The 26,641-nt window shown below is 39.3% G+C and overlaps 1 protein-coding gene across 1 annotated transcript in view; it reads right to left on the bottom strand.

Annotated features, from left to right (window-relative positions):
• Positions 1-6,515: 6,515 nt before the first annotated feature.
• vcpip1 (valosin containing protein (p97)/p47 complex interacting protein 1) overlaps positions 6,516-26,641 on the bottom strand; it is a 31,464-nt gene continuing 11,338 nt past the window's right edge. Inside the window, exons 2-4 of the mRNA XM_048595895.1 lie at positions 23,359-23,445; positions 19,795-20,745; positions 6,516-9,773 (exon numbers count right to left, since the gene is read on the bottom strand). Coding sequence (XP_048451852.1) covers positions 19,826-20,745; positions 23,359-23,445 — 1,007 coding nt within the window. The 3' untranslated portion in view covers positions 6,516-9,773; positions 19,795-19,825. The remainder of the gene's footprint in view (positions 9,774-19,794; positions 20,746-23,358; positions 23,446-26,641) is intronic.

Raw genomic sequence — 26,641 nt, 5'->3', positions numbered from 1 at the left:
ATCGAAGCCCGTGCGCCTTGAGAGCCAACATCGAGTGCGCCATCTTGTGTGGATTCCAAACACCGCTGCTGCTGCTGGCCGGCGATGGGCAAGTCTCTCATTGATGAGTGCCTGTTGCAAAAAAACCTAACCATAATGTGACAGTTTATTTTCAATTAAGTCCTTTTTTTGTCAAAACATTTGTAACAGGAATAGCCAGGTTGGTGTTGTAGTATCATAAAATCCCTGCAGTGTGAAAGCAGGCTACTCGAGTCCACACCTGCATTTCCCCGTAGACACTGTGGGCAATTTAGCACGGCCAGTTTGCCTAACCTGCACGTCTTTGGACTGTGGGAGGAGAACCACGCAGACACGGGGAAAATGTGCAAATTTCACACGGTCACACCCGACGTTGGAATCGAACCCGGGTCTCTGGCAGTAGGGCTTACCCCTGAGCCACTGTGACACCTAGTGTCCCTACTTCTGAGACAGGAGGCCCGGGTTCAAGTGCCACCTTAGCCCAAAGTGGGTTATAACATTTCTGAACGGTATGATCAAAAAATATGGAAAGGAATAGATGTAAACATCGTACTCAGCCGGTCTGTTGCGAGAGAAACAGCGTTACTGTTTCGAGTCCAATGACCATTCTTCAGTTGAAGTTTGTCTAGCGATTTCTGCTTTTGTTTCAGATTTGTATCATCTGCAATTCTTAGGTTTATCATCGTAGTTTCAGTATCTCTCACAATGTGTATGTTTGTAATAAACCTTTACTCGTGTTACAAACAGCAAATTATAGAATATGGTCCCATCTTGGAATGAATGTTTGTTGCCCATCTCTAATTACCTCAAGAGCACATTACTGAGGGTCTGGAGTCACATGTAGGCTATACCAGGTAAGGAGGGCAGTTTCCTTCCCTAAAGGACATTAGTGAATTAGATGGGAGTTTTCTCCCCCTAACCAGCAACATCATTAGACTCTTAATTCCAGACTTATTATTAAATTCAATGCCACCATTTGCCATGGCAGGATTTGACCGTGGGTTCCCAGAACATCACCTGGATCTCTGGATTAGTAGTCCAGTGATAATTTGGCTGGGCCATCACCTCCCCTCACTTTAAAAAGGGCCTTGCTCTCAAAGTTCTCACTGAGAGGTCACAACATTTGACACTTCGAAATGGTGTCAGAGTGGGAAAAAATCTGGGGAGTGGTGTTACTGCCATCTTTATGTTGCTGCTTTCTATTTCTTCTGCTGCTTATGTTCCTGGAATAAGTAGACAAGGGTTTAACTTAGTGTATTAAAAAAACTTGCATTTATAGATAACGCAGTGTGGAGCAGGAGGAGCACAGCAGGCCAGGCAGCATCAGAGGACCTGGGCCTAGTGGGGAGTGTGGAGCGGACGAGGGAGTCGTGGAGAGACCGGTCCCTACAGAAGGCAGATAGTGGTGGGGAGGGAAATGTATCTTTGGTTGTGGGGTCGGATTGCAGGTGGCGGAAGTGACAGAGGATGATACGATGAATACGGAGGTTAGTGGGGTGATATATGAGGACAAGGGGGATTCTATCTTTGTTTTTGTTGCAGGGAGGGGATGTGAGGGCAGAGGTGCGGGAAACGCAAGAGATGCGGTCAAGAGCATTTTTGACCACCGAGGGGGGGGACGTTGTGGTCCTTGAAATAAGAGGACATCTGGGATGTTTGGGAGTGGAACGCCCCATGTTGGGAGCAGACACAGTGGAGGCAGAGGAATTGGGAGTAGGGGATCCCATTCTTGCAGAAAGGTGGGTGAAAGGAGGTGTAGTCTAGGTAGCTGTGGGAGTCAGTAGGCTTGAAATAGATGTCGGTTTCGAGGTGGTTACCAGAGATAGAGATGTCCAGGAAGGAGAGAGAGGTATCAGAGATAGTCCAGGTCAATTTGAATTTGGGGTGAAAGGTGTTAGTAAAGTTGATGAACTGTTCAAACTCTCTCAGCAACTCCCTCTTCTGCTCCACATTCCCCACTAGCCACACCAGCCCTGGCACCTTTCCCTGCAACTGCAGGAAGTGCTACACCTGCCCCTACACCTCCCCCCTCACCTCCATCCAAGGCACCAAACAAACCTTTCACATCAGACAGAGGTTCACCTGCACATCTGTCAATGTGGTTTATTGTATCCGCTGCTCCCAGTGTGGCCTCTTCTACATCAGTGAGACCAAATGGAGGCTCGGAGACCGCTTTGTAGAGCACCTGCGTTCTGTTCGCGACAAACGACAACACCTTCCAGTGACGAACCATTTCAACTCCCCCTCCCTGGGTGACATGTCCATCCTGGGCCTCCTCCAGTGTCACAATGACACCACCTGGAAACTGGAGGAGCAGCACCTCATATTCCATCTTGGGAGCCTACAACTAAATGGTCTAACCGTGGACTTTACCAGTTTCAAAATTTCCCCACCCCCGGCCTCATCCCATGACCGAGCCTCCCTCTCATCCCTGCCTCCTTGATCTGACACAACCTGTCCACCTTCTGTCCCACCTATCCGCTCCTCCCACCTCACTGACCAATCCCCACCACTGCTTACCTGCACTCACCTATCACCATCCCACCTACCTTCCCCTGCCCACCCCTCCTCTCTCTATTTCGGAGCTCCCTTCCTCCTCTCCCATTTCTGAAGGGTCCTGTCCCGAAACGTGAACTTTCCTGCTCCTCTGACGCTGCCTGGCCTGCTGTGTTCCTCCAGCTCCACACTGTGTTATCTGACTCCAGCGTCAGCAGTTTTTACTATCTCTGACTTGCATTTATATCAGTTATTTTCACTGACCCTAAGAGGCCCCAGTGCAATTTACAGAAAGCAAGGTATTTAAGTACAGTTACTTATGTAATGATTTTGCATTAAATATCAGCCTTAATTATTTTTAGATTCAAATACCTCTGCAGACTCATTATGAAACAGGAGCTTTACTGGAACACATCTTACTGTTCTGTTTTATGTCTTCCACAAACTTGTATGATCACCATATGATATCACATAGACGTATTTCAGACGTAGATTAGTATTAATCTATTAACAGTCCATTAAAATTCACACCTCCTCCATCTTCTCAAAATCTCTAATGCTGGTTTCTGGATTGTGAAAAGCAACAATCCACAACCTTGAACTCTGGTATATTCAGTTCTTAAATGTTGTTTTCTTCTCTTGTCCTGTCTCCATTCTTCTTTTAAAGACCACAATGGTTGTCCCCATATGAGTCTATGTCAAAGGGTCCTTGTCTCCTCTGAAGGGAATAGAAACATTGAAGATAGCAGGAGGATGCCAATCAGCCCTTTGCTCCTGCTCTGCCATTCTTCATGTTATGGCTGATCATCCAACTCAATAGCCTAACCCTACTTTCTCCCCATAACCTTTGATCTATTTTGCCTCAAGTGCTATATCTAGTCACATTTTGAATACATTCAATGTTTTGGCATCAACTACTTCCTGGGGTTATTAAATCCACAGGCTCAACACTCTTCGGGTGAAGAAATCAGGGCTTTGAGTCCAGCACATTGTCTCTTAGACTTTCCTGGGCAAGAGGGAATTGGTAGCTGACTTTGATTTGCAATGCACATTTTCAACTAATTTGATGAATGGATGCAGTTTCTCTGATTGGTTAAATCGGGTAGATGACTGCGTCCACAGACTATATGGCAACCAGTGCAAGCCTGTTCCATCTTACTGCATTACACAACCTATTGTTTTAATGATCTAGGGCCATGGATGTTATGTCACAAACACGTGTCCATGGTAAGTTTGGCATTGAATCCAGACCATCTTGCCTAGTTGGAGTGTGCCTTATCATATTTGGCATCACATCTAGCTGGAACAGTATTTGTCCTTATAACATGAATGCATAAGTGAGAGCAGGGATTGAGTTCTTAGTCCTCTTTGCATTAGGAGTTCACATGGTGCTGGACAATTTTGTAGAGTCATAGAGCTATACAGTGTGAAAACAGAACCCTCAGTCTAACTCATCCATGGCAATCAGATATCCTAAACTGATGTAGTCCCATTTGACAGAACCAGTATTCTAAAAGTCACCTCACCAATGTCCTGTACAGCCACAACATGACATCCCAACTCCTATACTCAATGTTCTGACCAATGAAGGCAAGCATGTTTCATTACCCTGTCTTCCTGCGACTTAATTTTTGAGGAACTATGCAACGTGCACCTCTAGGTGTCCTTCTTTGAGGGGCATTAATAGACTAGAAGAACTTTTACAACAATTGTTACATTGTCGTCATTAGACGACCTTTTAATTCTAGATATGTACTGAATTCAAATTTCACCATCTGCCATGATGGGATTAAAATCCACGTCCCCAGAACATTACCCCAGGTTTCTGGAGTACTAGCCCACTGACATTACCACGTTGCCACTGCTTACCCACTTGACTATTTAAATCAAATATGACCTATTGAAATGATAAGTACTGACGATGAAGCTGCTAAATAAGAATAATCTAAAGATGAATCTTAAAGATTTCAAGTGACAGAACTGTTACTATATTCTTTGGAAGGTTGTTTCATTGCCGATTATCTTTAGGAAGAAATGATTGTTGACAAGCTGTCTTCGGAACAAGAGGTCCTAATAAAAACAAACTGCTGGAGAAACAAAGTGCTAGTTTTGGCAGCATCTGTAGAAAAACAGAAACACAAGTAATGTTTTGAGTTGTATATGACTCGCATGCTGCTAGACCTGCTGAGTTTCTCCAGCACTTTGTTTTTATTAGGATCTCTTGTTCCGAAGACAGCTTGTCAACAATCATTTCTTCCTAAGGACAATCGGCAATGAAACAACCTTCCAAAGAATATAGTAACAGTTCTGTCACTTGAAATCTTTAAATTATTCTTATTTAGCAGCTTCATCGTCAGTACTTATCATTTCAATAGGTCATATCAGAATTAGATAGTCAAGTGGGTAAGCAGTGGCATTGCGGTAATGTCAGTTGGGTTCTGGAAAGACTGTTGCTTTCTCCTGGTAATTGTCTCATATCTTTTCACATAAAGGTATTAAGCTGTTCTCTCCTTTATTACAGTCTGAAGCTGGAATGTGAGAAACTGGCCAGTGAAAAGACAGAAACAAAGTGCTAGTTTTGGCAGCATCTGTAGAAAAACAGGAACACAAGTAATGTTTTGAGTTGTATATGACTCGCATGCTGCTAGACCTGCCGAGTTTCTCCAGCACTTTGTTTCTGTCAGATTTTCAGCATCCGCAGTACTTTGCTTTTACTTTTATTAACAAGCGCTGATTGAGCAGATGGCTGTCATGTTTTGCTAATGCTGGAGGGCACCAGGTACTTGTTTCTGTCAACTCAACTTGGTAAAGGCTAATTTACAACACTATAAAGAACAAAGAAAATTACAGCACAGGAACAGGCCCTTCGGCCCTCCAAGCCTGTGCCGATCCAGATCCTCTATCTAAACCTGTCACCTATTTTCCAAGGATCTGTATCCCTCTGCTCCCTGCCCATTCATATATCTGTCTAGATACATCTTAAATGACGCTATCATGCTCACCTCTACCACCTCCGCTGGCAACGCGTTCCAAGCACCCACCACCCTCTGCGTAAAGAACTTTCCACGCATATCTCCCTTAAACTTTTCCCCTCTCATCTTGAAATCGTGACCCCTAGTAATTGAGTCCCCCACTCTGGGAAAAAGCATCTTGCTATCCACCCTGTCTATACCTCTCATGATTTTGTAGGCCTCAATCAGGTCCTCCCTCAACCTCCGTCTTACTAATGTAAATAATTCTAATCTACTCAGCCTCTCTTCATAGCTAGTGCCCTCCATACCAGGCAACATCCTGGTGAACCTCCTCTGCACCCTTTCCAAAGCATCCACATCCTTTTGGTAATGTGGCGACCAATGTGGCAGTATCCCAAATGTGGTCGAACCAAAGTCCTATACAACTGTAACATGACCTGCTATGTACAGTTTGGTCCCTTCACATTGTGTTAGAGCTCTGGAAAAGGTGCAGAAAAAATCCATAAGATGACTATCTGGTTTAAAACACGAGTTAAAAGAAAGAGCTTAAAAAAAGTTATTTTTGATATGATCAAGGAACCCAGATGCACCGGAGATAGCAAGAACTGCAGACGCTGGAGTCAGAGTCAATACATTGTGGAGCAGGAGAGTCGATGATTCGGGTCAGGATGCACTGCCTGAGACGGTAGTAGAGGCAGGAAACCTCACAACCTTTATAGGGTATGCGGATGGGACTTGAAATGTCATAACATTCAAGGCTAAGTGCTGGAAAATGGGACATGTGGATACATTGGTGAAGACTAGATGGCCGGAAGAGCCTCTTCTGTGTTGTATGACTCTAAAAACTGGACATTTCTTTAGCTAGTGTTCTAGAACAACATAATTCAGAATGTATATGATTTCCTGCATAAGTTTTGATCACCTAAAAAGATCTGAAAATAATTTTCCAACGTACTTTCCATAACTGGCTTGAGTTTATATAATGTTTTTCATAACTTGCATTGTGATGCAGTAGACAGCACAATTTTATAGGATAGAATAGATTAACTAGTGTTTATTTGTCCGGTCATTTTTATATGTGACACAGTGGCGCAAGAAAATTAACAATGGCCAAACCTCTCCAAACTTGATACACGTTTTGAAACAATTGTTTGGCAATGTTACAAATGAATCATAATTTAAAGCAACTTAAGTAAATCTAGTTCCTACATCTTGAACACCCAGAATGCAATGTTAAGTGAAGTATTTATCTCTCAAATTGTATGGGTCAGATAAATGCTACAAATATAAATTAAGGAAAAGTATTTCCTTGATCAGTGAAAATATTATTTGGGGTGCAAGGATAAAATACCAAGTTCTCTTCTATGGGACCTGTACATATGTACAGAAGGAAAAAATGCAGTTAAAACAGTTTGAAACATTCTTGAACAATATGCACGTGAAACATTTTAATTTATTGCACCTTTGTATATGCTCATAACTCATGCTAACAGCAAGTTGGTACTTCTAGTGTGTACCACTTTGTTTAATAAGCATTCAAGAAAAGAACTCCAAGTACTGTACAAGTCACTTATAGTACTGTACAATATATACTTTTATAATACACAGGTGTTACATTATAGAGGAATTCATTTTAGATATTTAGTACAGCAACCACAAATATAAACAAACCAAATTTGCTGAACCATTGCCAGTGTTGTCCTGTTATCATAAATGTCAGTATATTTCTTACAACTATTATTAATTGTTGTCATTTTCATTTAAACAGGGACATTTTCTCCACTAAAAATAAAGCATATATACAGTACACTATCCATACATACTCAAGGAGAATTACAACATATTCTAATAACTGGATGGCAAACACTGCAAAAAAGTCCAGCTCCATGGGATATTTAACTTTAGGCCTGCTTTGCAGTCCCAATTTATCTACATTTTTATATTTTGTTTTTTGGTTAAATCACTCTCTACAGAATGCTGTGTCCAATAATACTTTGCATGAGTTCTGCTATCGCACTTCATAGGACAATAAAGTTGAAAATCCCATGGAAAATTGCTAATGAATTTTAATGCACATGCTAAATGGAGTTGTCTTGTTATCCTCATAAATCCTAAAAACAAATCCAGAAGCAAATGAATCATTAATATTAAGGCCCAAACTGCCAGCGTACAGCTCATTTCTAAGAGTCATGAAAAACTCACCACTCCTGTGAAATTTAATTATATTTTAATCAATATTGTCTGAAAGCACATTCACTTTTGCATGCTAAGAATGTAAATATTACGAAATGTGTAAAGGTTATTGCAAGTCTCTAAGCAGCTTTGCAAATGATTCAATTGCCATAAAGATCACTATAAATTAAATGAAATCTGCCTATTAAAAAAGAAAAATTAAGTTAATATTAAGATTAACAGACAACAATACTGGCTGTTCCAAGCACAGTCTAAATGAAAAACAGAAACTCAACTTTCTGTTTTTGCAAAAGGGAAATCATCAAGGTTTCCCTCCAGAGAACCTTCTAAATATTTTATATAATAGTGGAATTATGAATATCTTGTTTTAAAAAATAAGTAAGGCAGACTTATGTAGTTTTACTGATTAAGGTTTGTGCATTATGATTCCACATTTAAGGAGTAAAAACTACCTTGTTACAATGGCAATATCAGAGCTTATATTTCAAAAATCGGACAATATTTGGTAGTATTTCCTTTGCAACCAAAACTTAGTCTTGTTAAAATTGTTCATGACACACAGTTACTGTAAAATCATCTGCTACAGTTAATAATCACGCTGTTTGACTGCAATAATAAATACTACCATTACCAGTGACACACTACAGAATGGCACCTTTAATCATGGAGAAAGACATCAGTTTTTCTCAGAATTTGCAACCTGAGAGGAATAAAAGCTGTGTCTGTGTCTGTGTGCGCGCGCGCGCATGCACTTGATAGGATGATATAGTGATTTGAGTGAGGATAAAGGAACTCAAATTGTGATTTAAAAAAAACATATTGTCGTGCTTACTTTTGTTTTACCTGCACCAGAGCTAAATACTTGATGATATTTTTAAACTCAAATAAAATTAATGATGTTCTGATTAATACTAAGCAAACTGAATGAAGCAACAAGAAAATAAATATTTCAGCAAGTATGTTTTTTTTAAAAAGATAAAATTTTCTTCACTTAACTCCAAAGTTAGGTCCATTTTGGGAGTACTTTAGAGAACAGCACCAAAAGTTTTTGGATCGAAATGATTTGTGGTGGAACTCTGAAAAATACTGAACCAAAATCCTTAGTTCCCTCTCAGAAAGCAATATTATCTTCAATTGCAGCTCTTTTTTTTTCCCCAAAATAGGTGCTAAACTTTAAGACAAAGAGTTTTTATTTTCCAATTTTACTACATCACATACTATCAAAGCCAAAAACGAAAGATTTTTATATCAGTACAGAATTTTCTAAATACTGAATTTGAACCTATGCTGAAGCAAAGATGAATTGCTTTAGAATTGGTAGGTTTCAAAGCAATGGATATTCCATCCCCACTTAAGTACTCAGGCAAAAATGTCTGCACACCATGGAAATAAACAAAATGCAGCAAATGTTTTAAGTGCAGCTATTTTTGTCTTCACCAATTGGACAGCTCTTAAATGTTTCAATATCATAGTTTAGTTTATTATGAACAATCAACCTTTAAGTGAATCTCAGATCTGTCAAGAATATTGCTGTGATAAGGCAATTGACACCTTTATTTTTCATCATGGTTAATCACATTTGGTGACTTCGATTATTTTAGCAAAGTGCCAAAACAAAAATATTGACAACTTATTATATTAAGCTGCAGTCCCTGCACAGGCCCTAGAAACCAGGGCAGACAAGTGACTGTGTAGTTCTTTCTAAAGAGCTGTATATTTTGTTTTAATGGGTGTACATATATGACCTTATCCAACTATACATTCCAGTATTTTGTTTCTAACACAAGCATCACCATCAACTAATATTGCTCAAATCAAATTTTAAATGCATTGGGAAAATATATTCTTACAAGACTCATCTCTTTTTACCAAAGAGCTCTCTCTCACTGTGAGCTACATCAAGAACAGAATCTCATCCAAGGTTAAGTTATTAATTATGGTTCTGTGGACTATATGGGCAGAAGCTTTCATCCGAATCATCAAGAAAAATCTTGCTGTCATGCAATTGATAGGGGGATTGAATCTGACTCTGTCTTTTGAACACGATGAGCTCTTTTTGCCTTGGCATGGCTCTTGCACAAAGCCCAGCTTTGCCTGCATGAGGGGAAAAACATTAGACAAACAATTAAATTCAGTTTTAAGTGCAACTTCATTGTCCAACTCACTTTCTTCCCCACCCCAAAAGCTTCAACAATACATCCTTATGCAATCAGAAACATAGGATGGGGGAAACAACATAGTTTTACAGGAGTGAATATTACTACTAATACTGTTTTGGATCACCCAACATATGTGTCAGTTTTGGTGTGGAATCATTTATTTTGCTATCTTCATGTATCCCATCATTCCCTTTCCCCAATCTAGTGGTTACTGTACAGGGTCAATTAAACATAGGTCTCAACTATAAAACATTCTGGTTGGGAATCGAACAGTCTACTGAAAGCCTTCTACCAAACACTATTTCTTGTAATTTAACGTGTTATGTTTACTGAAATTATCAATGTAAGAATTATGAATGGTTGATTTAACATAGCAATTTGTACTTCAAAACTAATGGCTAAGGGAGGGGTTTACTAACTTGTCCTCACCTAGGACCCTGTTTCAAGACTGGAAATTGTCACGACAAAATATGGATTATCAATTTTCAACTTCTGTCATCAATGATTTTAATGCTCAAGACCGTTTATAGACAAAAATAACTTAAAACAAAAAGGAAGAAAAACTAATCTAAGATAGCCATAGCAGTCAACTGACTAGGTTAAGCCAATATGAAACCAATATGAGATGAATGAAGACTATCTCAGCCAAAAGTACCTTTTATCAAAAGGTACAGAAACTTAGCCACAAGTGAAAAAACCCTTGCCTCCTATTTTTAATTTACATCCTTCTAGAAAATCACCTGCAAATTATCCAGCTTGAAAATAAAGATGCCATACATGGGAATATGCAAATGAACTGTATTTCAGACAAACAAATATGGGGCAGAAAATGAAAGTGAATTTGTAACACATAACCGGAATACTCTCTCCCCTACCTACCTCAGCTTCTTGAAAAACAGCACCCAGTGATAAAGCAAATAAGAGAATAAAAACTCACTCAGCACGAATACATGGATATTCATAAATTTCACCACTGCTAAGCATACAAGACCTTCATTAAACAACCATGGCCTCAAGTTAGGTTCTGGCACCTCAAGGACTCAAACAACTTTCTTTATAAACTTTACATTCTAAAGCTTTCAATTATACCAGACAAACTACTTTTAAAGCTTTATACCTGTGCTTGTGCATGTGTTTGATTTTGTTTGTTTTGTTATTTTTCTCAGGACAGTAGGTAATTAAACTCTTTTTTTCACTTGAGAAAACCATGGTGGGAACCAAGTAAGAGTATTAGAAAAGGATAGCAGGGTGCACAAAACACTTGGAGAGACAGCACCGGTACAGAAAATTAACAAGTGAAGTTTGATAAGGGTGAACACAATGAAATCTAAATCAGGGCTACTGTCCATTTATGGGAATGCACGGAGTGTAGTAACTAAGATTAGGGAATTACAGAAGCAGATTACCACATGGAAGTATAGTGTTGCAATAACAGAAACCTGGCTCAAGGTAGGCCAGGACTGGGTGATATATGCTCCAGGGTAAAAGGTGTTCAGAAAAAAAAAGAGGAAAGATGGTGCAATTGCTTAAGGACTACACTGAGTACTGGAAAAGCAGGATGACCCAGAGGAATTGAGGGCAGAATCATTTTGGCTGAAGCTAAGGAACCAAAAGGGTGCAATTGCATTGCTCAGTGTATTCTATAGACCATCAACTAAATGTGAAGGATATAGAGGAGCAAGTCTGCCTTAAAGACAGATACAAACATTATACAGTTCTTATAATAGGGAACTTTAGCTACCTGGATCTAGATTGGGACTGTAGCAGCATAGATGGCAGAGTGAAAAATGCTCCTAGATTGCATTCAGGAACTTTTTTCTATAGCAGTATATATTCGTTCGATGTTCAGAAATGAGGTGGACCCAATAGAACGGTCAGTAGAGGATCAATGGGAGACACTGATCATAGTATTGTTCAGGTTTACAATGACAATAGAAAAGGATTACAGATAATCAAGAGTAAGAAAAATTAACTGGGGCAGAGCCGGACTGGATAGGCTGGAACAAGATGTTGCTGGGAAAAATTATAGCTGAACAATGAGTGCATTCAAAAAAGAAATGGTATATTGTGAAGGTATATTCCCTCAACTCTGAATGGTCCAGCAAACAAATCCAGAACTCCCTGGATGAAAAAAGAGATAGGAATTAAGATAAAGCAGAAAAAATGGGTGCTTATTTCTGGTGTCAGGTAGATAATATACTTGAGAACCAAGAATAATGCAGAAGGTAAAAAAGCAATTACACAAGTGTAGAAGGACTGTGAACATGAAGGTGAATCCCAAAGTCTCCAATAAGGATATATATAGTAGGAAAATAGTGATAGGAAGACTGGAGACAATTAGGGACCAAAAGGAATTTACACATGAAGGTGGGGTAACGGCTGAGGTATTAAATGAAGTCTTTCTATCTGTCTTTACCAAGGAGTTGAATGCTACTAAGGCCATAGTCACGGAGGAAACTCTGTCATTTAAAGGGTTTAAAATTGATCACAATTCTAATGCAGAAGGAGGTCATTTGACCCATTGTGCTACTCCAACTCTTCAAACAATTATCATTACCTAGTGCCCATTTTGTGCTTTTTGAGGATCAAGATGCTGGATAGAAAAGCTTGTAAGAATAAGCCCAACAATTATAGATCAGTCAGTTTAACATCAGTGGTAGGACAGCTTTGAGAAACAGTTCATAGAATCATACAGTATGGAAGAGGTCCTTCAGCACATCAAGTCTGTACCACTAAAAATATACTGCTACCTACATTAGTCCCACTCTCCCACAGTAGGACCATAAGCCTTGAATGTTAAGACACTTCTCCTGCTGATCAAAGTATTTTTTTAAGGTTTAGTTTTCCAGCCTCGACTACCTTCCCAGGAGTGCATTCCAGATCCCCACCATCCAATTTTGTCATTCAGTTATTTGCGATAAAATTACTGGTCACGTGAAATAAAGTGGGTTTATTATAAATAACCAACATGTATTTCTTAAGAAGAAATCATGTCTACCTAACTTGCTGGAGTTTTTTGAAGTAGTGATGCAAATGGTTGATGAGGATAATGCAGATGAAGTGGTGTACATAGACTTTCAAAGGCATTTGACACAGTGTCACACAACAGAATTGTGATCAAAGTAATAACTCAGTTTTCGCGATGTGGATATAAATTTGGCTGAATAACAGGAAATGGAATAATAGTCAATGGATTTTTTTTGGACTGGAAGAAGGTTTCTAATGGAGTTTCCCAGGGATCCTTGTTTTTCCTGATATACAGTAATAATCTAGATCTTGGTGTGCAAAGGAAAATTTCAAAGTTTGTGCAGGATACAAAATTTGGAAGCATTATAAACCATAGAGAGGACCATGTAGCATTTTAAAAGGACACAGACAAGTGTGTGGATTGGCAGATAAGTGGCAGATGAATTTTAACAGGAAGTGTGAGGTGATGCATTTTGGTAGGAAAAACAAAAATAAGCAGTACAATTCTTAAGGGGGTGCAGCAGTAGAGGGTATATATGTTCATAGATCATTAAAACTGGCAGGCCAAATGGAGGCAGATGCATACAGTACCTGCACTTTATAAATAGAGGCATAGAGCTCAACAGCAAGGAAGTAATGCTGAATTTATGCAAGATACTTCTTAAATCTCGGCTGGAATATTGTGTTCTGGACAAGATGCCAGGAAGGATGTGAATGCATTGGGTGACAGTGGAGAAAGGATTTGTATGAATGGTTCCAAAGATGAGAAATTTTAGTTATGAAGATGGATTGGAGAGGTGCAGACTATTTGCTTTAGAGAGATGTCTAAGAGGAGATCTGATGGAAGTTTTCAAAATTATGAGAGGTCTGCTTAGAGTCAATAGGGAGAAACTGTTTCTGATTGTAACAGGATCAAGAACAAAAGAGCACAGATCTAAAGTGATTTGCAAAAACACCAAATGTTATTAGTTAATGATAGAAAAAAATGTTTTCAAACAAATGTTTTATGTCTGGAATGTGTGATGGAGACAGATTCAATTTAAGACTTCCAGAGGGCATTGAATGATTGAGTAGAAACAACATGCAAGAGTTGGAGGTAAAGACAAGTGAATGGCTCTTAGTCATGATGCTCTTTGGAGAGCTGGTGTAGAAATGGGCTGAATGGTGTCCTTCTGGACCATAACACTTATGTGATTTTATAAAATGCAACCCCATTAAGGAAGATGAGAAAAAAAGTGGAGCTATAGACTAATCCTACAGACCAGCCTAATATCAAATGTACAGAAAATTCTAAATTTTAATATAAAGATGTGATAGCACAACACTTAGAAAATAATGGTAGGGTTGGGTAGAAGTTACATGGATTCATGAAAGGAAAATCATGCTTAAAAAAATCTGTTGGCATTTTTTGAGGCTGTGACTAACAAAATAGGTAAGGGGGAGTTGGGGTGGTGGAATGTGGAATGCTTCAATTTTCAGGAAACTTTGCTAGGTCCCACATAAGAAATTAGTAAACAAAATTAGATGATAATAGGAATGTATTTTACCATGAGAACCAGTGCTTGTACCCAGATAATCACAATCTATGTCAATTATTTGGATATGGGAGTGAAATATAATAAGACTGCAGATGACATAAAACTAAATGAAGTAAAAGTGTAGGCTAAGAGGAGCTTGCAAAGATATTTCATGGGAATCTGGATAAGCTATGTATATGAGAAAATATGTGGTAGCAAAATACATGTGAAGCTATCCATTTTGACAGGAAACGCAGAAATACGGATTTTTTTTTAAATGGTGAAAAAGTGGAAAGTGGTGAACTTAAAATCATGAATCACTTCAAATTAATATCATAGAACATAGAACATTACAGCGCAGTACAGGCCCTTCGGCCCTCGATGTTGCGCCGACCTGTGAAACCAATCTGAAGCCCATCTAACCTAAACTATTCCATTATCATCCATATTGGTGCAGTAAGCAATTAAGAAGGCAAATAGTATCTATGTTGGCCATTACTATGGGAGGATTTGAATGTAAGAGGCAGGATCTTTTACTCTAATTTTACACAGCCACAGTGAACTTGCCACAAAGGGACTGTAACAAAGGTTTAACCACACTAATTCCTGCAGTTCAAGGACCCAGTGCGCACAGTCTCCGAATTAGGGTCAGGCAATTTACAACAGAGATGAAGAGGAATCTGTTCAATGGAGGATGGTGAATCTTTGAAATTCTCAGCTGTGAGGGTTGTGGAGGATCAGTCATTGAGTATGCTACAAAAAACAGATTGATAGAATTTTACACATCAATAATATCAAGGGATACAGGGATAGTGAAGAAAATGATGCTGCTGAAGTACAAGATCAGTGATGATCTTATTGAATAGCAGAGCAAACTTGAGGGGCTGAATGATCTCCTATTTCTATTTCTTATGTCTTAAGTCTGGATGGTGTCTGATTTGGAGGGGAACTTGAAGGTGATAATGTTCCTGTGCATAACCTGTCCTTGACCTACTAGGTGATGGAGTTCACGGCTTCCAAGGTTCTTTGGTGAGTTACTGCAGTGTATCCTGTAAATGGTACAGACATCTGTCATTGTGCACTGCTGGTGGAGGGAGTGAATGTTGAAGGTGGTGGATGGTGTATCAATTATGCAGGCTGCTTGGTCCTGGATGCTATTAAGCTTTTAGGGAGATGTTGGCTAAGTGGTGTTATTGCTAGACTATTAATCCAAGGACTAAGGTAATGTTCTGGGAACTTGGGTTCAAAGTCCATCATGGCAGATGGTGAAGTCTGAATTCAACAAAAATCTGGAATTAAGAGTCTATTGTGGACCACAAAACCATTGTAAATTGTTGGAAAAATCCATCTGGTTCACTCAGAGATAATAAGGACTGCAGATGCCGGAGTCAGAGATAACACAGTGTGGAGCTGGAGGAACACAGCAGGCCAGGCAGCATCAGAGGTCCCGACCTGAAACGTCAACTTTCCTGCTCCTCTGATGCTGCCTGGCCTGCAGTGTTTCTCCATCTGGTTCACTAATGTTTTTTTAAAAAAAGAAACTGCTGTCCTTATCCACATGTGACTCCAGAACCACAGCAATGAGGTTGGTACCAAACTGCCCTCTGGCAATAAGGGATGGGGAAATTAATCTGCTCCAGACAGGTGGAAAATATTCCGTCAGATTCCTAAATTTGGCCTTGTTGATGATAGTTAGACTTCGGACAACTCAAAGCAAGTTACTCATTGGCAAATTCCTGCTCTTGTTGCCAAAGTATTTATATGTCTGGTCCAGTTTAATTTCTGGTCAACGATAACCATCGGGAAACTGATAGTGGGGGATTCAGCAATGGTAATGGTTAGATTCTCTTTTCTTGGTAATGGCGAGTGCCTGGCATGTCATGCCCTCTTGTACTCTTCGTTGAACCAGGGTTGATCTCCTTGATTGACGGCAATTGTAGCGTGGAGGTTATGCCAAGCCATGAGGTTACAGAATGTCATTGAACATAATTCTACTGCTGCTGTTGGCCAACACCACCTCATGGACACCAGATTTTGAGTTGCTAGATCCTTTCAAATCTATCCCATTTAGCAATGGTGCAGATACCAGGCAACATGATGGAGGATATCCTTAATGTGAAGATCTGACATTGTCTCCATAATTACAGTACAGTGGTCACTCCTACATAAACTGTTATGGACAGATGCCAAGTGTGACAGCTACATTAGTCAGGATGAAGTGAAGACAGTATGTCCTTCTTGTTGTTTCCCTCACCACCTGTTCTAGACTAGTAACTATGATCTTTGGGACTTGTCCAGCTCAGGCAGTCATGGTACTATTGAGCCAGCCTTGGTGAAAGACATTGACATTCCCACTAGAGTGCATTCTTGTGACCATGTCATCCTCAGTGCCTACTCTGTGGCGTTCAACATTTGCATCACACAAGGAGAACTGATTCATCAGCTGGGTTGAGTCAGGACAGGGAGAATTGGCAGTAATCATCATGAAGTTCCATGAGATTTCACGGGGTCCAGAGTCAATGTTGAGGACTCCAAGGGTAACTCCCTCCAGTGTGCTAATCTGCTGCCATCTCTGGTAGGTCTGTTCTGGCAGTGGACAGGACATACATAGGGATGGCGACACAATACTCCCAAGCAGGTGCTCTCCTCCCAGCTTTGAAACGGCAGGCAAGCCCCACGTGGACAGAGGAAGCCCTTCAGGGAAACCCTCAAGGCCTCACTGGTGAAGTGCGGCATTCCCACCGACACATGGGAATCACTGGCCCAACACCATCCAAAGTGGAGGAGCAGCAACTGGGAAGGCGTCAAGTACCTCGAGACTCGCTGTAAGGAAAAAGCGGAAGCCAGGCGAAAACAGCATAAGGAGCATACTGCCATACCAACACCCCAACCACCCCTTCCTGCAATCACCTTCTTCCTGTGGTGTCACAGAGCCTGCAGAAGCCGTGTTGGTCTGTAAAGCCACCTACAGAACTCACCCTGAGAGTGGAAGAGAAGCTGCTTGTCTGTGAGGGACCACCAACGATAACGATGGGACAGGACATACCCAGGGATGGTGATAATGGTATCTGGGACTTTGTCTGTGAATAATACTTCTGTGAGTATGATTATGTCTTTGTTGGACAGTGCTCCCTACTTTGGCACAAGCCCCAGATGTTTGTGAGGTCTTGTAGGATTGACATGGCTGGATGTTCCAGTCATTTTCAATGCCTAGGTCAATATCAAGTAGTCAATCCAGCTTCACTTCCCTATTTCTGTAATGGTTTCATGCAATGAGTGACTTGTTAATCAATTCCAATGGACATTTAAGAGTCAACGACATTTCACAGGGTCTGGATTTACATGTGGGTCAGACCAAGTTAGAATGACAGATATCCTTCTTGAAAGGGCATTGGAAACAAATGGATTTTTAAGGCAATCATAATTGATTTCATGGTTACCATTAAACTAGCTTTTAGTTCGAGATGTATTAATTGAATTTCAATACCAATAGCTGTCATGGTGGCATTTGTCCTGTGACATTATCACTACACAACTGCTTGTCGAAGCCTTTCGTCACATTTATTTCCCTAGTACTCTTCTCTGGGTATGATTGTTTTAACTTCTTCCCATGCTTTTGCCCCTTGATTTTCTATGTTTCATTGGATGAAGTTGCTGCCATTTCCTTGTTTACCAAGATGAATTCTCCAGTCTCAGTCAAAGGGACTAACATTTAGCTTAAGCTGCTCTCTTTTTAAATATTTAAGCTTTTAATCCATGTTTTTATATTTATTGCTTGCCTGCTGTCATATTCTAATTTATCCTTTTTAAGGGGATCCTTTTCCAGATTCTGATTTTGCCTAATCTTCTGGCCTACCACTAATCTTCACAGAATTATTCAGCTTTTCTTTTAATTTGGTATCAAATTGGATCAGAAAATTCAAAACTAGCTCAAAAAGGCTTAGAGATACCATCCAAATACTCAAATCTGTTTGTACAACAATATTACCATTACATAAACATTATGTCATTGTTACATAAAATATACCAGTAGGTGTAGAAATTTTGCTCTATTTTAAATGAATTATTTATCATAATTTGAGGAATCACAGAGGCTTCCTAAAATCTCCAGGTTGGAAGACCTAAAACACCATCACTACACAGGACTTGAACTAAATGATGTTTAAAGGAGTGGAATAGTCTGAATAGTGATAAGAAATATATTTGTTATCTCTTTCTCTAACCCATCAAGAATTCCATATTTGTATGTATTCCCAATTTAAAAACACATTTTTAGTGCTTTTTGTGTTAACTTAGAGTCATAGAGTTGTACAGCATGGAAACAGTCCCTTCTGTCCAACTCATTCATGCCGACCAGATATCCTAAATCAATCTAATCCCATTTGCCAGCATTTAGTCCATTTCCCTCTAAACCCTTCTATTCATACACCCATCCAGATGCCGTTTGAATGTTGTATCAGCCTCCACCACTTCCTCTGGCAGTTCATTCCATAGATGCACCACCCTCTGCGTGAAAAAAATGCCCCTTAGGTCCTTTTTAGGTCTTTCCCCTCTCACCTTAAACCTATGTCCTCTAGTTTTCGACTTCCCCACACTGGGGAAAAGACTTTGACTATTCACCCTATCCATGCCCCTCATGATTTTATAAATCGCTATAGGTCACCCTTCAGCTTCCGATGCTCCAGCCTATTCAGCCCCTCGCTATAGCTCAAACCCTCCAACTCCAGCAACATCTTTGTAAATCTTTTCTCCACCCTTTCAAGTTTAACAACATCTTTCCTATAGCAGGGAGACCAGAATTGAACGCAGTATTTCAAAAGTGACCTAACCATTTCCTGTGCCATTACAACTCGTATGGCCATATTTATAATAGGTTTTGTCTACATATACTCATTACATCACCATGTATTAAGTCAATTTTTCAAATATGAATTTAATCCATATTTGTAAGGTAAATTGTCTATGTAAATTTGTATTTACACACTGCCAGCACTAACACAATTGTTCAACTTCAAACTAATATCTCCCAGCTTCTCAATCTGTACTACGGAGAAACTCCTATGTTCTAAACAATTCTAATTTTTACCAAATATTCTTCCATTTTGTTAATAATAAGTATAAAAATATTAAATAAAAGTAAAGTCGAAACACAAATTTAAAATGGGAAACAAATTATATCAATATGTTGCTGCTCGCTTGATGACTACATTAGGCATCAACTCGCAGTGAGAGGTAGTCTAACATTTAAATACACCTAATACTTACAAAATAACCAAATACACCATCTCTGTATTTCTAATTAATTGACATCTCCCTGCAAACCTCAACTTCAGCTTACCAAATAAATGTGTGAAGGGCAAAAATTTCTTAATAGTTATCCAAAAAGAGTCTTTTTTTTGGAACCTTCCCACACAAAAATATTCTGCAGTTGTAAAGAACTTATAATATCTTGGGTAATTTTTTCTGACTCACCAAGCTTCATAGTATCCATTTCTACATGAAGTCAAGAGTGATCCATTGGTTCAATTGTCCCCTCTATTTCCTGACTATCCATTTCCTCAAGGTCTTCATTTAAAAGATTTCCATTCTGTGCCTTGCTGGATGGTACAGATGGATGGGATGATAGTTCCACACCAACAGCTGTTGTTTCCATGCTCAAATTCTCATTGTCACCTTCTTGGGAAGTAATTGATGGTGTCTCCAGTGCATCAGTTTGAAGGCTTTCAGTTCTCATTATTAACTGAGCTGAGGAAGTGGTAGAGTGTAGTTTTGAATCTGGGGCATCACTATTTATCAATTGTTCCACATTTTGATCCTTCATATGTTTATCCATGGAAGCTTGAATGGAGGATACCATCTCCTGCAACTTTTTACGTTGTGCTTCAATTAAATTGGCATCAAGTTGCCTACCGTCTCTCATCGTTACAAAACCAGGTGCCATTCGTACTGGTTGACTGTTCCCACTGCTTGATTTGGGTGGAGAAGCCCCATGTTTGGGACTAGACTGGCCAATACCATAACTAAGATCGGTTCCTGAAGAACTACCAGTGCTTTGTTTCCTAGGCACCTGGATTTCCCTGCTATGCCTCTGTTCCAGCTGTGGGCTACTTGAAGCAGTTCCAAGGGAATGGCCTTTTCCTTGGAAAGCCGTGACATTTGGCATTTGTTCAGATTTTTTTCGCACCACTCCTCCACTGCCAAGTTTCATCCCTCCATGCGAGGAAGGACTTCCTTCCCTACTTCTTGACCCTCCCTCAGACCGTAATTGACTTAAGGCCTCTTTGATCAGACTGTCAATGTTGGGACCAATGGGAATGTGCCCTGCTGGATCAATGCACAGCTCCAGCCTATCGTTTGTTCCATTATACACAAATGTCTTACCAGGAAGATGGGGAAGAGTGAAGTGTTTGCCATCTGCTAAACCTGTGTAAAAGGATTAACACCAATAACAATGCATTAGAATAAAAATGATGCCATTTAAAACAACTAAGATCTATGATATAAATGCAAATAAATGCTAGAAATACTCAGTGGGTTTAGCAGCTTCTGTGGAGAAAGAAACAGGATTAACATTTCAGATGGATGACCTTTCATCAGAACTGGAAAAAGTTAGAAAATGTTCTAGGTGTTAATCACGGGAAAGAAAGGGGAAATAAGAAAGAGAACAAAGGGTAGGTGTCTGAAGAGATGGAAGACATAAGAAATTAAATGATGAAAGGATTTATTGTGCAAGGCTCAAGGGAATGGTGACCGGACAAGTATGTTAAAGAAATAAAAGGTGCATCTAGACGAGATGTAAATGGCAGAATGACGAACAGCTGCTGTCCAAAACTACGCCCCAAAGTTGAAACCACAATCTCTTTGGCCAATCTCTTCACACTGATACCAATATCGCTCCTGTCACTATAACAGCTTCCAATATACAAGTCGTAATCATCTCATGTGCCAAAGACAACCAATCCCTCTACATCTCCATTCCCCATCAGATAGGTCTTCTCCCAGTCTCCATCCAACATCACACTCCTCCACTTGACTAAACTTGTTCTCACATTGAACAACTCTTCTCATTTCATCCAAATAAAAACTGTTGCTATGGGTAACCATAGCAACAAAGTGATGATGGCCTTTTTTGTGGGGTATATAGAACATTCCTTGTTCCAGATCTATTCAGATTCTCTCCTCACCTCTTTTTCTAGTATTTTTATGACTGAATTAGTGCCCTTCCTGTTGTCACCCGAAGGTAGAAAATAAGTAATTAAAGCTCTATCAGATCTTCCTCTTGTTTGCCAAAACTGTTCAATATTCCAGGATCATCTCCGCTTTTCCAATACAAGCATTTCACTAACCCCTTTGCACTATCTTCTCCACTGTCACCTCCAGCTACTATAAGGAGTGCATGGAAGATGAAAACTATTCACATTGTAACTTGCACCCCTGGTTTTTAATATACTTGATGCCTTACTAGTCATGTCTAATAAAATCAACATTTTATTCAGCACACTAAATCTGTTGATTTTTTTTTCTAGAAACCTAGTCTAATCATACTCTTCTGTTCACTTCCCATATCACTCAAGTCTTTTTTTGTCAAGCAACAATCTAATTATCACTTAAATTAGTTAATGGACTCTGAATAAATAATGTGTCTTTCACAAATTCAGAGGTTCCAAAGCATTTTACAGCCAATTAAATATATTTTGAAAGGCAGACACTGTTCTAACTTGGGACTCTGTTTCAACAACAGTTTGTGGGAAGAATCCCATGTTCCAACCACTAGAGGGAAAGGGAGAGTGCAAATAGAGTGGGAGAGAGCAAATGGGCAGTGGGGGCTTTGGAAAAAGTTTATATCCAATATCCTTTATGAAAGGATAATAAGGTTTGCCTGCGATAAGAGTTCTGGAAAATATTTTAATGTAAAAACTAGTTTAAGGGTCAGTTTGATCAGGAGTCAACAATCTGACATAGCTTCCAAAATGGTACACTGGCACAAATAATTAGTGTCCCACCACTTATGGCAGTTGAATGTATGAAAGCATTAATGGAAAGCTTGGTAATGGTCATTAGTATATATTTTCTGACCAATAGGTGTTTTTCAAGACCGCGGGAATATAAGCAGAAGCCAGTGGCTGGAACACAGCAAACTTTTTACGCAACATAAAAAGCAGAGCTTAGCTGATATGAAGATGATGTGCGCATCTTTCAGTTGTGCCACATTTGACAATATTGACTTCAGGCCAGTGGAGATGATACTAAATAAAAGGTCTGCTTCTGTGCTGCGTAGTTTACAAATGTATTACACCAATGCAATAAACTGAGCTATGAATTATATACCATTACATCTTTTTATTTATCAATGATCACGTTAATGATAATCATCTGATTGTGTTGTGTGCGTACTGCAGTAGCAGAAAGCTTTAAATGTTCACTTAGATAATTGCTTAATTCATATAATGCTAGTTATTCTCAAATATGTGTTTTGAATGCCAGGGTGGCAGCAAAAGATTCAGCAATAAATGCTAAAAAGCAAGCCACTGAATTTCCCTCCAATCGTAATATCAAACAATTTAGGGTGCTTTTCAATTTAAAAAAAAACCCTCTGCTTGAAGTTCATTAAACAAATTATTAAAAGTTTTCCTTTATTAACAAAGTAGTTAAACAAGCATGAAGTTAAGAGAAAGAGGGTTTGGGTTAATCCAAGCACTAGAGCTCTCACACTCAAAACAATCAAGCAGAAAAGAAACACAGTCGTATGCACATTTCAATTCACAATCTAACGCAGTGCAATGAAAAAGCCTGCAAGTGAAGACTGACATTTCCTTGTTGAGTGGAAATGCAAATACAATGCACTATATTGCTCACTATATTGAGACAGCTGCTTTGCACATTAAGTCTCCTAGCAGCTAGTTGTCAAATGACACTGGCAGAGCAGTCATTTTGATAGCAGGGATTCCTCCCCAGATATATTAACGCTAACTTACATCTGCAAAAAATACGTACTCGCCTACAGCGTGATGAAAAATGCATCATGATTCATCTTACCTACATCTTTCTTCATCGTGTTATAGAATACGCCACCTTGTTCGAATAAATGTGGTAACTTCTTTGCATAAGACCAAACATCTTCTCCTGAACAGTGAAAAAAAAATTATAATTCTAAGCATAAAATCATACACAACTAATTTTTTAGTATTCTTTGAATAGGTAACTAGCAGGATAAAGAGGAATCAGTTGATGCAATATATTTCGATTTTCAGCAGGCATTTGATAAAAATGCCACACAGTAGTGTACTTAATAAGTTAGAGGCCATGATTTTGGAGGTAGTATTTTAGTAGAAGACTGACAAATCAATAGAAAACAGAGAGATGGGAATCTGTAACTGGTGGAGTATCAAAGGGATCAGTGCTGGGGCCACAATTATTTCCAAAATGTATTAATGAATTGAATGAGGAAAGTGAACATACTGTTGCTAAGTTTGCAGATGACACAGGGATAGGTGGGAAGGCATGCGGTGATGATGATGCACAGAGTCTGCAAAAGAATCTGGACAGGTTGAGGATCCAGGCAAAAACCTGACAGATGGAACATAATGTCGAAAAATGTAAGTTATGCACTTTGCCAGAAAAATAGAGGAGCTAAATAATAGAGAAAGACTGCAAAAAGCTACAGTTTAGAGGGACCTGGGAGTCCTTGTGCATGAATCAAAAGTCCTTGTCCATAAAAATCCAACTTACAAATTCAGCAGGTAATAGGAAAAGCAAATGTTCACCTTTATTTCAAAGGGAATGGACTATAAAAATAGGGAAGTATTGTTAAAACTATAGAAGGCATTAGTCAGACAACACATGAAATCGTGTGAACAGTTTGGTCCCTTCATCCAAGGAAAGATATGCTGGCATTGGAAGTGGTCAAGAGAAGGCTTAATAGTTTGATCCTGGGAATGAAAGGTTTTTCGAATGAGGAGAGGTGGAGACGGTTGGGTCTGTAATCATTGGAGTGTAGAAGAATTAAAGACAATCTTATTGAAACATACAAGATTCTTAGGGGACCTATCAGGGTAAATGCGGAGAGATTCTCCTTGTGGGAGAGTCTAGGATCAAGGAGCATAATCTCAGAGTAAGGGCTAGCCCACATGAGATAAAGAAGGCAGTCAATCTGTGGAATTCCTTACCACAGAAGGCTGCCGAGGTGGACTCATTAAATGTAACAAACATTAGCCTAGCCAGAGGCAGCCAAATACCTTGAACAAATTAAAAAAAACTTCAAGCCTGAGACAAACAGATTTTTAATCAATAAAGGAATCAAGGGTAATGGGGAAAAAGCAGGAAAGTGGTGTTGTGGATTATCAAATCAACAATGATCTCATATAGTGCAGCAGACTCGAAGGGTTGAATAGCCTACTTCTGCAGCAATATCTTAAGGTCAGCTGATTGAGATTACCATTTAAGTAGAAAAGAAAGGTAATAATTACTTGCCTCACTAATAGCTAATTATGGAGTGGTGAAATATATAATTTTATTCAACTAGCATAACTTCATCTGAAACCAACTTTAATTTAAAACACAATTCATACTTAGAATCACTGAATCCCTACTGTGCAAAAAGAGGCCATTCAGCCAATCGAGCTTGCACTGACCCACTGAACAGTACCCCACCCAGACGCCACATTTACCATGGCTAACCCACCTAGCCTACACACCCCTGGACATTACAGACATTCCACCTAACCTGCATATCTTTGAACTGGAGCACCCGGAGGAAACCCACACAGGCATGGGGAGAACGTACAACTCCACACAGTCACCTAAGGCTGGATTCAAACCTGGGTCCCTGGCACTGTGAGTCAGCGGTGCTAACAACTTGTCCATCATACATTCTTAGACTTAATGCTATGCATGGCTCGAAGATAGGTTAATATCTTAGGAAGCATGCAAGAGTCGTTGAATTACTTCTCCCGAGGTTTTACTTCAAGGCATGGGAGTGCCTCACTTTAACAAATTAGTTGACACCTCTTCAACAATCTTAAATCAAAATAAAACTGGAAATGTGAATCACATTGCATGTCAGAACAACCTGATTTTGCATTAGTAATGATGGTGATACGGTTGGTATTCAGGATTATTACTCCTCTGAAACTGACAGTCTCGACTCGAATGTGGAAATGTGGAAATCTGGAAGTTCTGGTGTGTAAATCCATGTTTCCACATACAACATTCTGTTGCAGCCTTGCCAGGATGCAATCAGTAGAATCACGAAACTGATTAAAATCTGCATTGTGGCATGAGGGTAGTGTCCCTATCTCTGAGCCAGGAGGCATGGGTTCAAGTTCCACCTGCTCCACAGGTATTTAATAACAGCACTGAACAAGATGATAAGAAAATATTAAAAACTACCTTTTTATACTTGTCATAAAAAACCCTTTAAAGGTTCTACCTTGGTGAATAAACTACATTATGATTCCCTGTTATGATTTTAATAAAATCACGTTTAAAATAAACACTTCTTTAAAAATAAACATTTATGTTCTATGAAGTTCTATTTTAATCCCATGTATATGTATCAATTATTTATTTCACTCTAAAAGTTTTAGTGAGAAGTGCCGTGAGAGTGAAATTAAACACTATCATTTGTAAACAAAGCCAATATGTCTTTAAAATAGACAAAAAATTTTATAAAATGACTTCCAGATGTCATACAACTACCCTTATGGATTTCAATTTGTCCTAGGGCAAGACCACATTTTCCAGGAAAAATCAAAAAGAGACTGTTTGAAATTCAATAAAATGCTTCCAAGGAAAAACCAAAAGAAATCCCTTGACAATGGACGGCCCTAGGAGTTGTGAATAGTTCTTACTAGCTACCTTAACTACAAGATAATGGATAAGGTCTGTGCCCCAGACTTGGGCAATCCAATATCGAATATGGAAACATGATTCAGTAGTTTTGGGATAGCAATCAATTTAAATTTTAAGTTGTTCATGATAGCCTGTGAGCTACTTACAAAATTTTAGGCAAAACACCCCAGGAACAATTCTGAGACGTACCCTCAACAGAGTGACAGCTCATCCAAGGCAACTCGATACTTTCACATATCAACTGCTGTTTTGCTGAGAGAGTGAATGCAAACTACAAGTGCTGCAGAAGCAGGAAGGAACAAAAACTTCTCTCTCTTTCAAAGCCTGACTTATCTATTGAGTCACTTATACAAACAACCTCAAACTACTCAATTACAGAACCAGAGATAGTAGGAACTGCAGATGCTGGAGAATCTGAGATAACAAGGTGTAGAGCTGGATGAACACAGCAGGCCAAGCAGCATCAGAG

Source organism: Rhincodon typus, chromosome 4 (assembly GCF_021869965.1).
Source record: "Rhincodon typus isolate 14 chromosome 4, sRhiTyp1.1, whole genome shotgun sequence".
Classification (NCBI taxonomy): Eukaryota; Metazoa; Chordata; class Chondrichthyes; order Orectolobiformes; family Rhincodontidae; genus Rhincodon; species Rhincodon typus.
The sequence above is the reverse complement of the archived record's forward strand: the minus strand, read 5'-3'. Positions and strand labels throughout refer to the sequence as shown.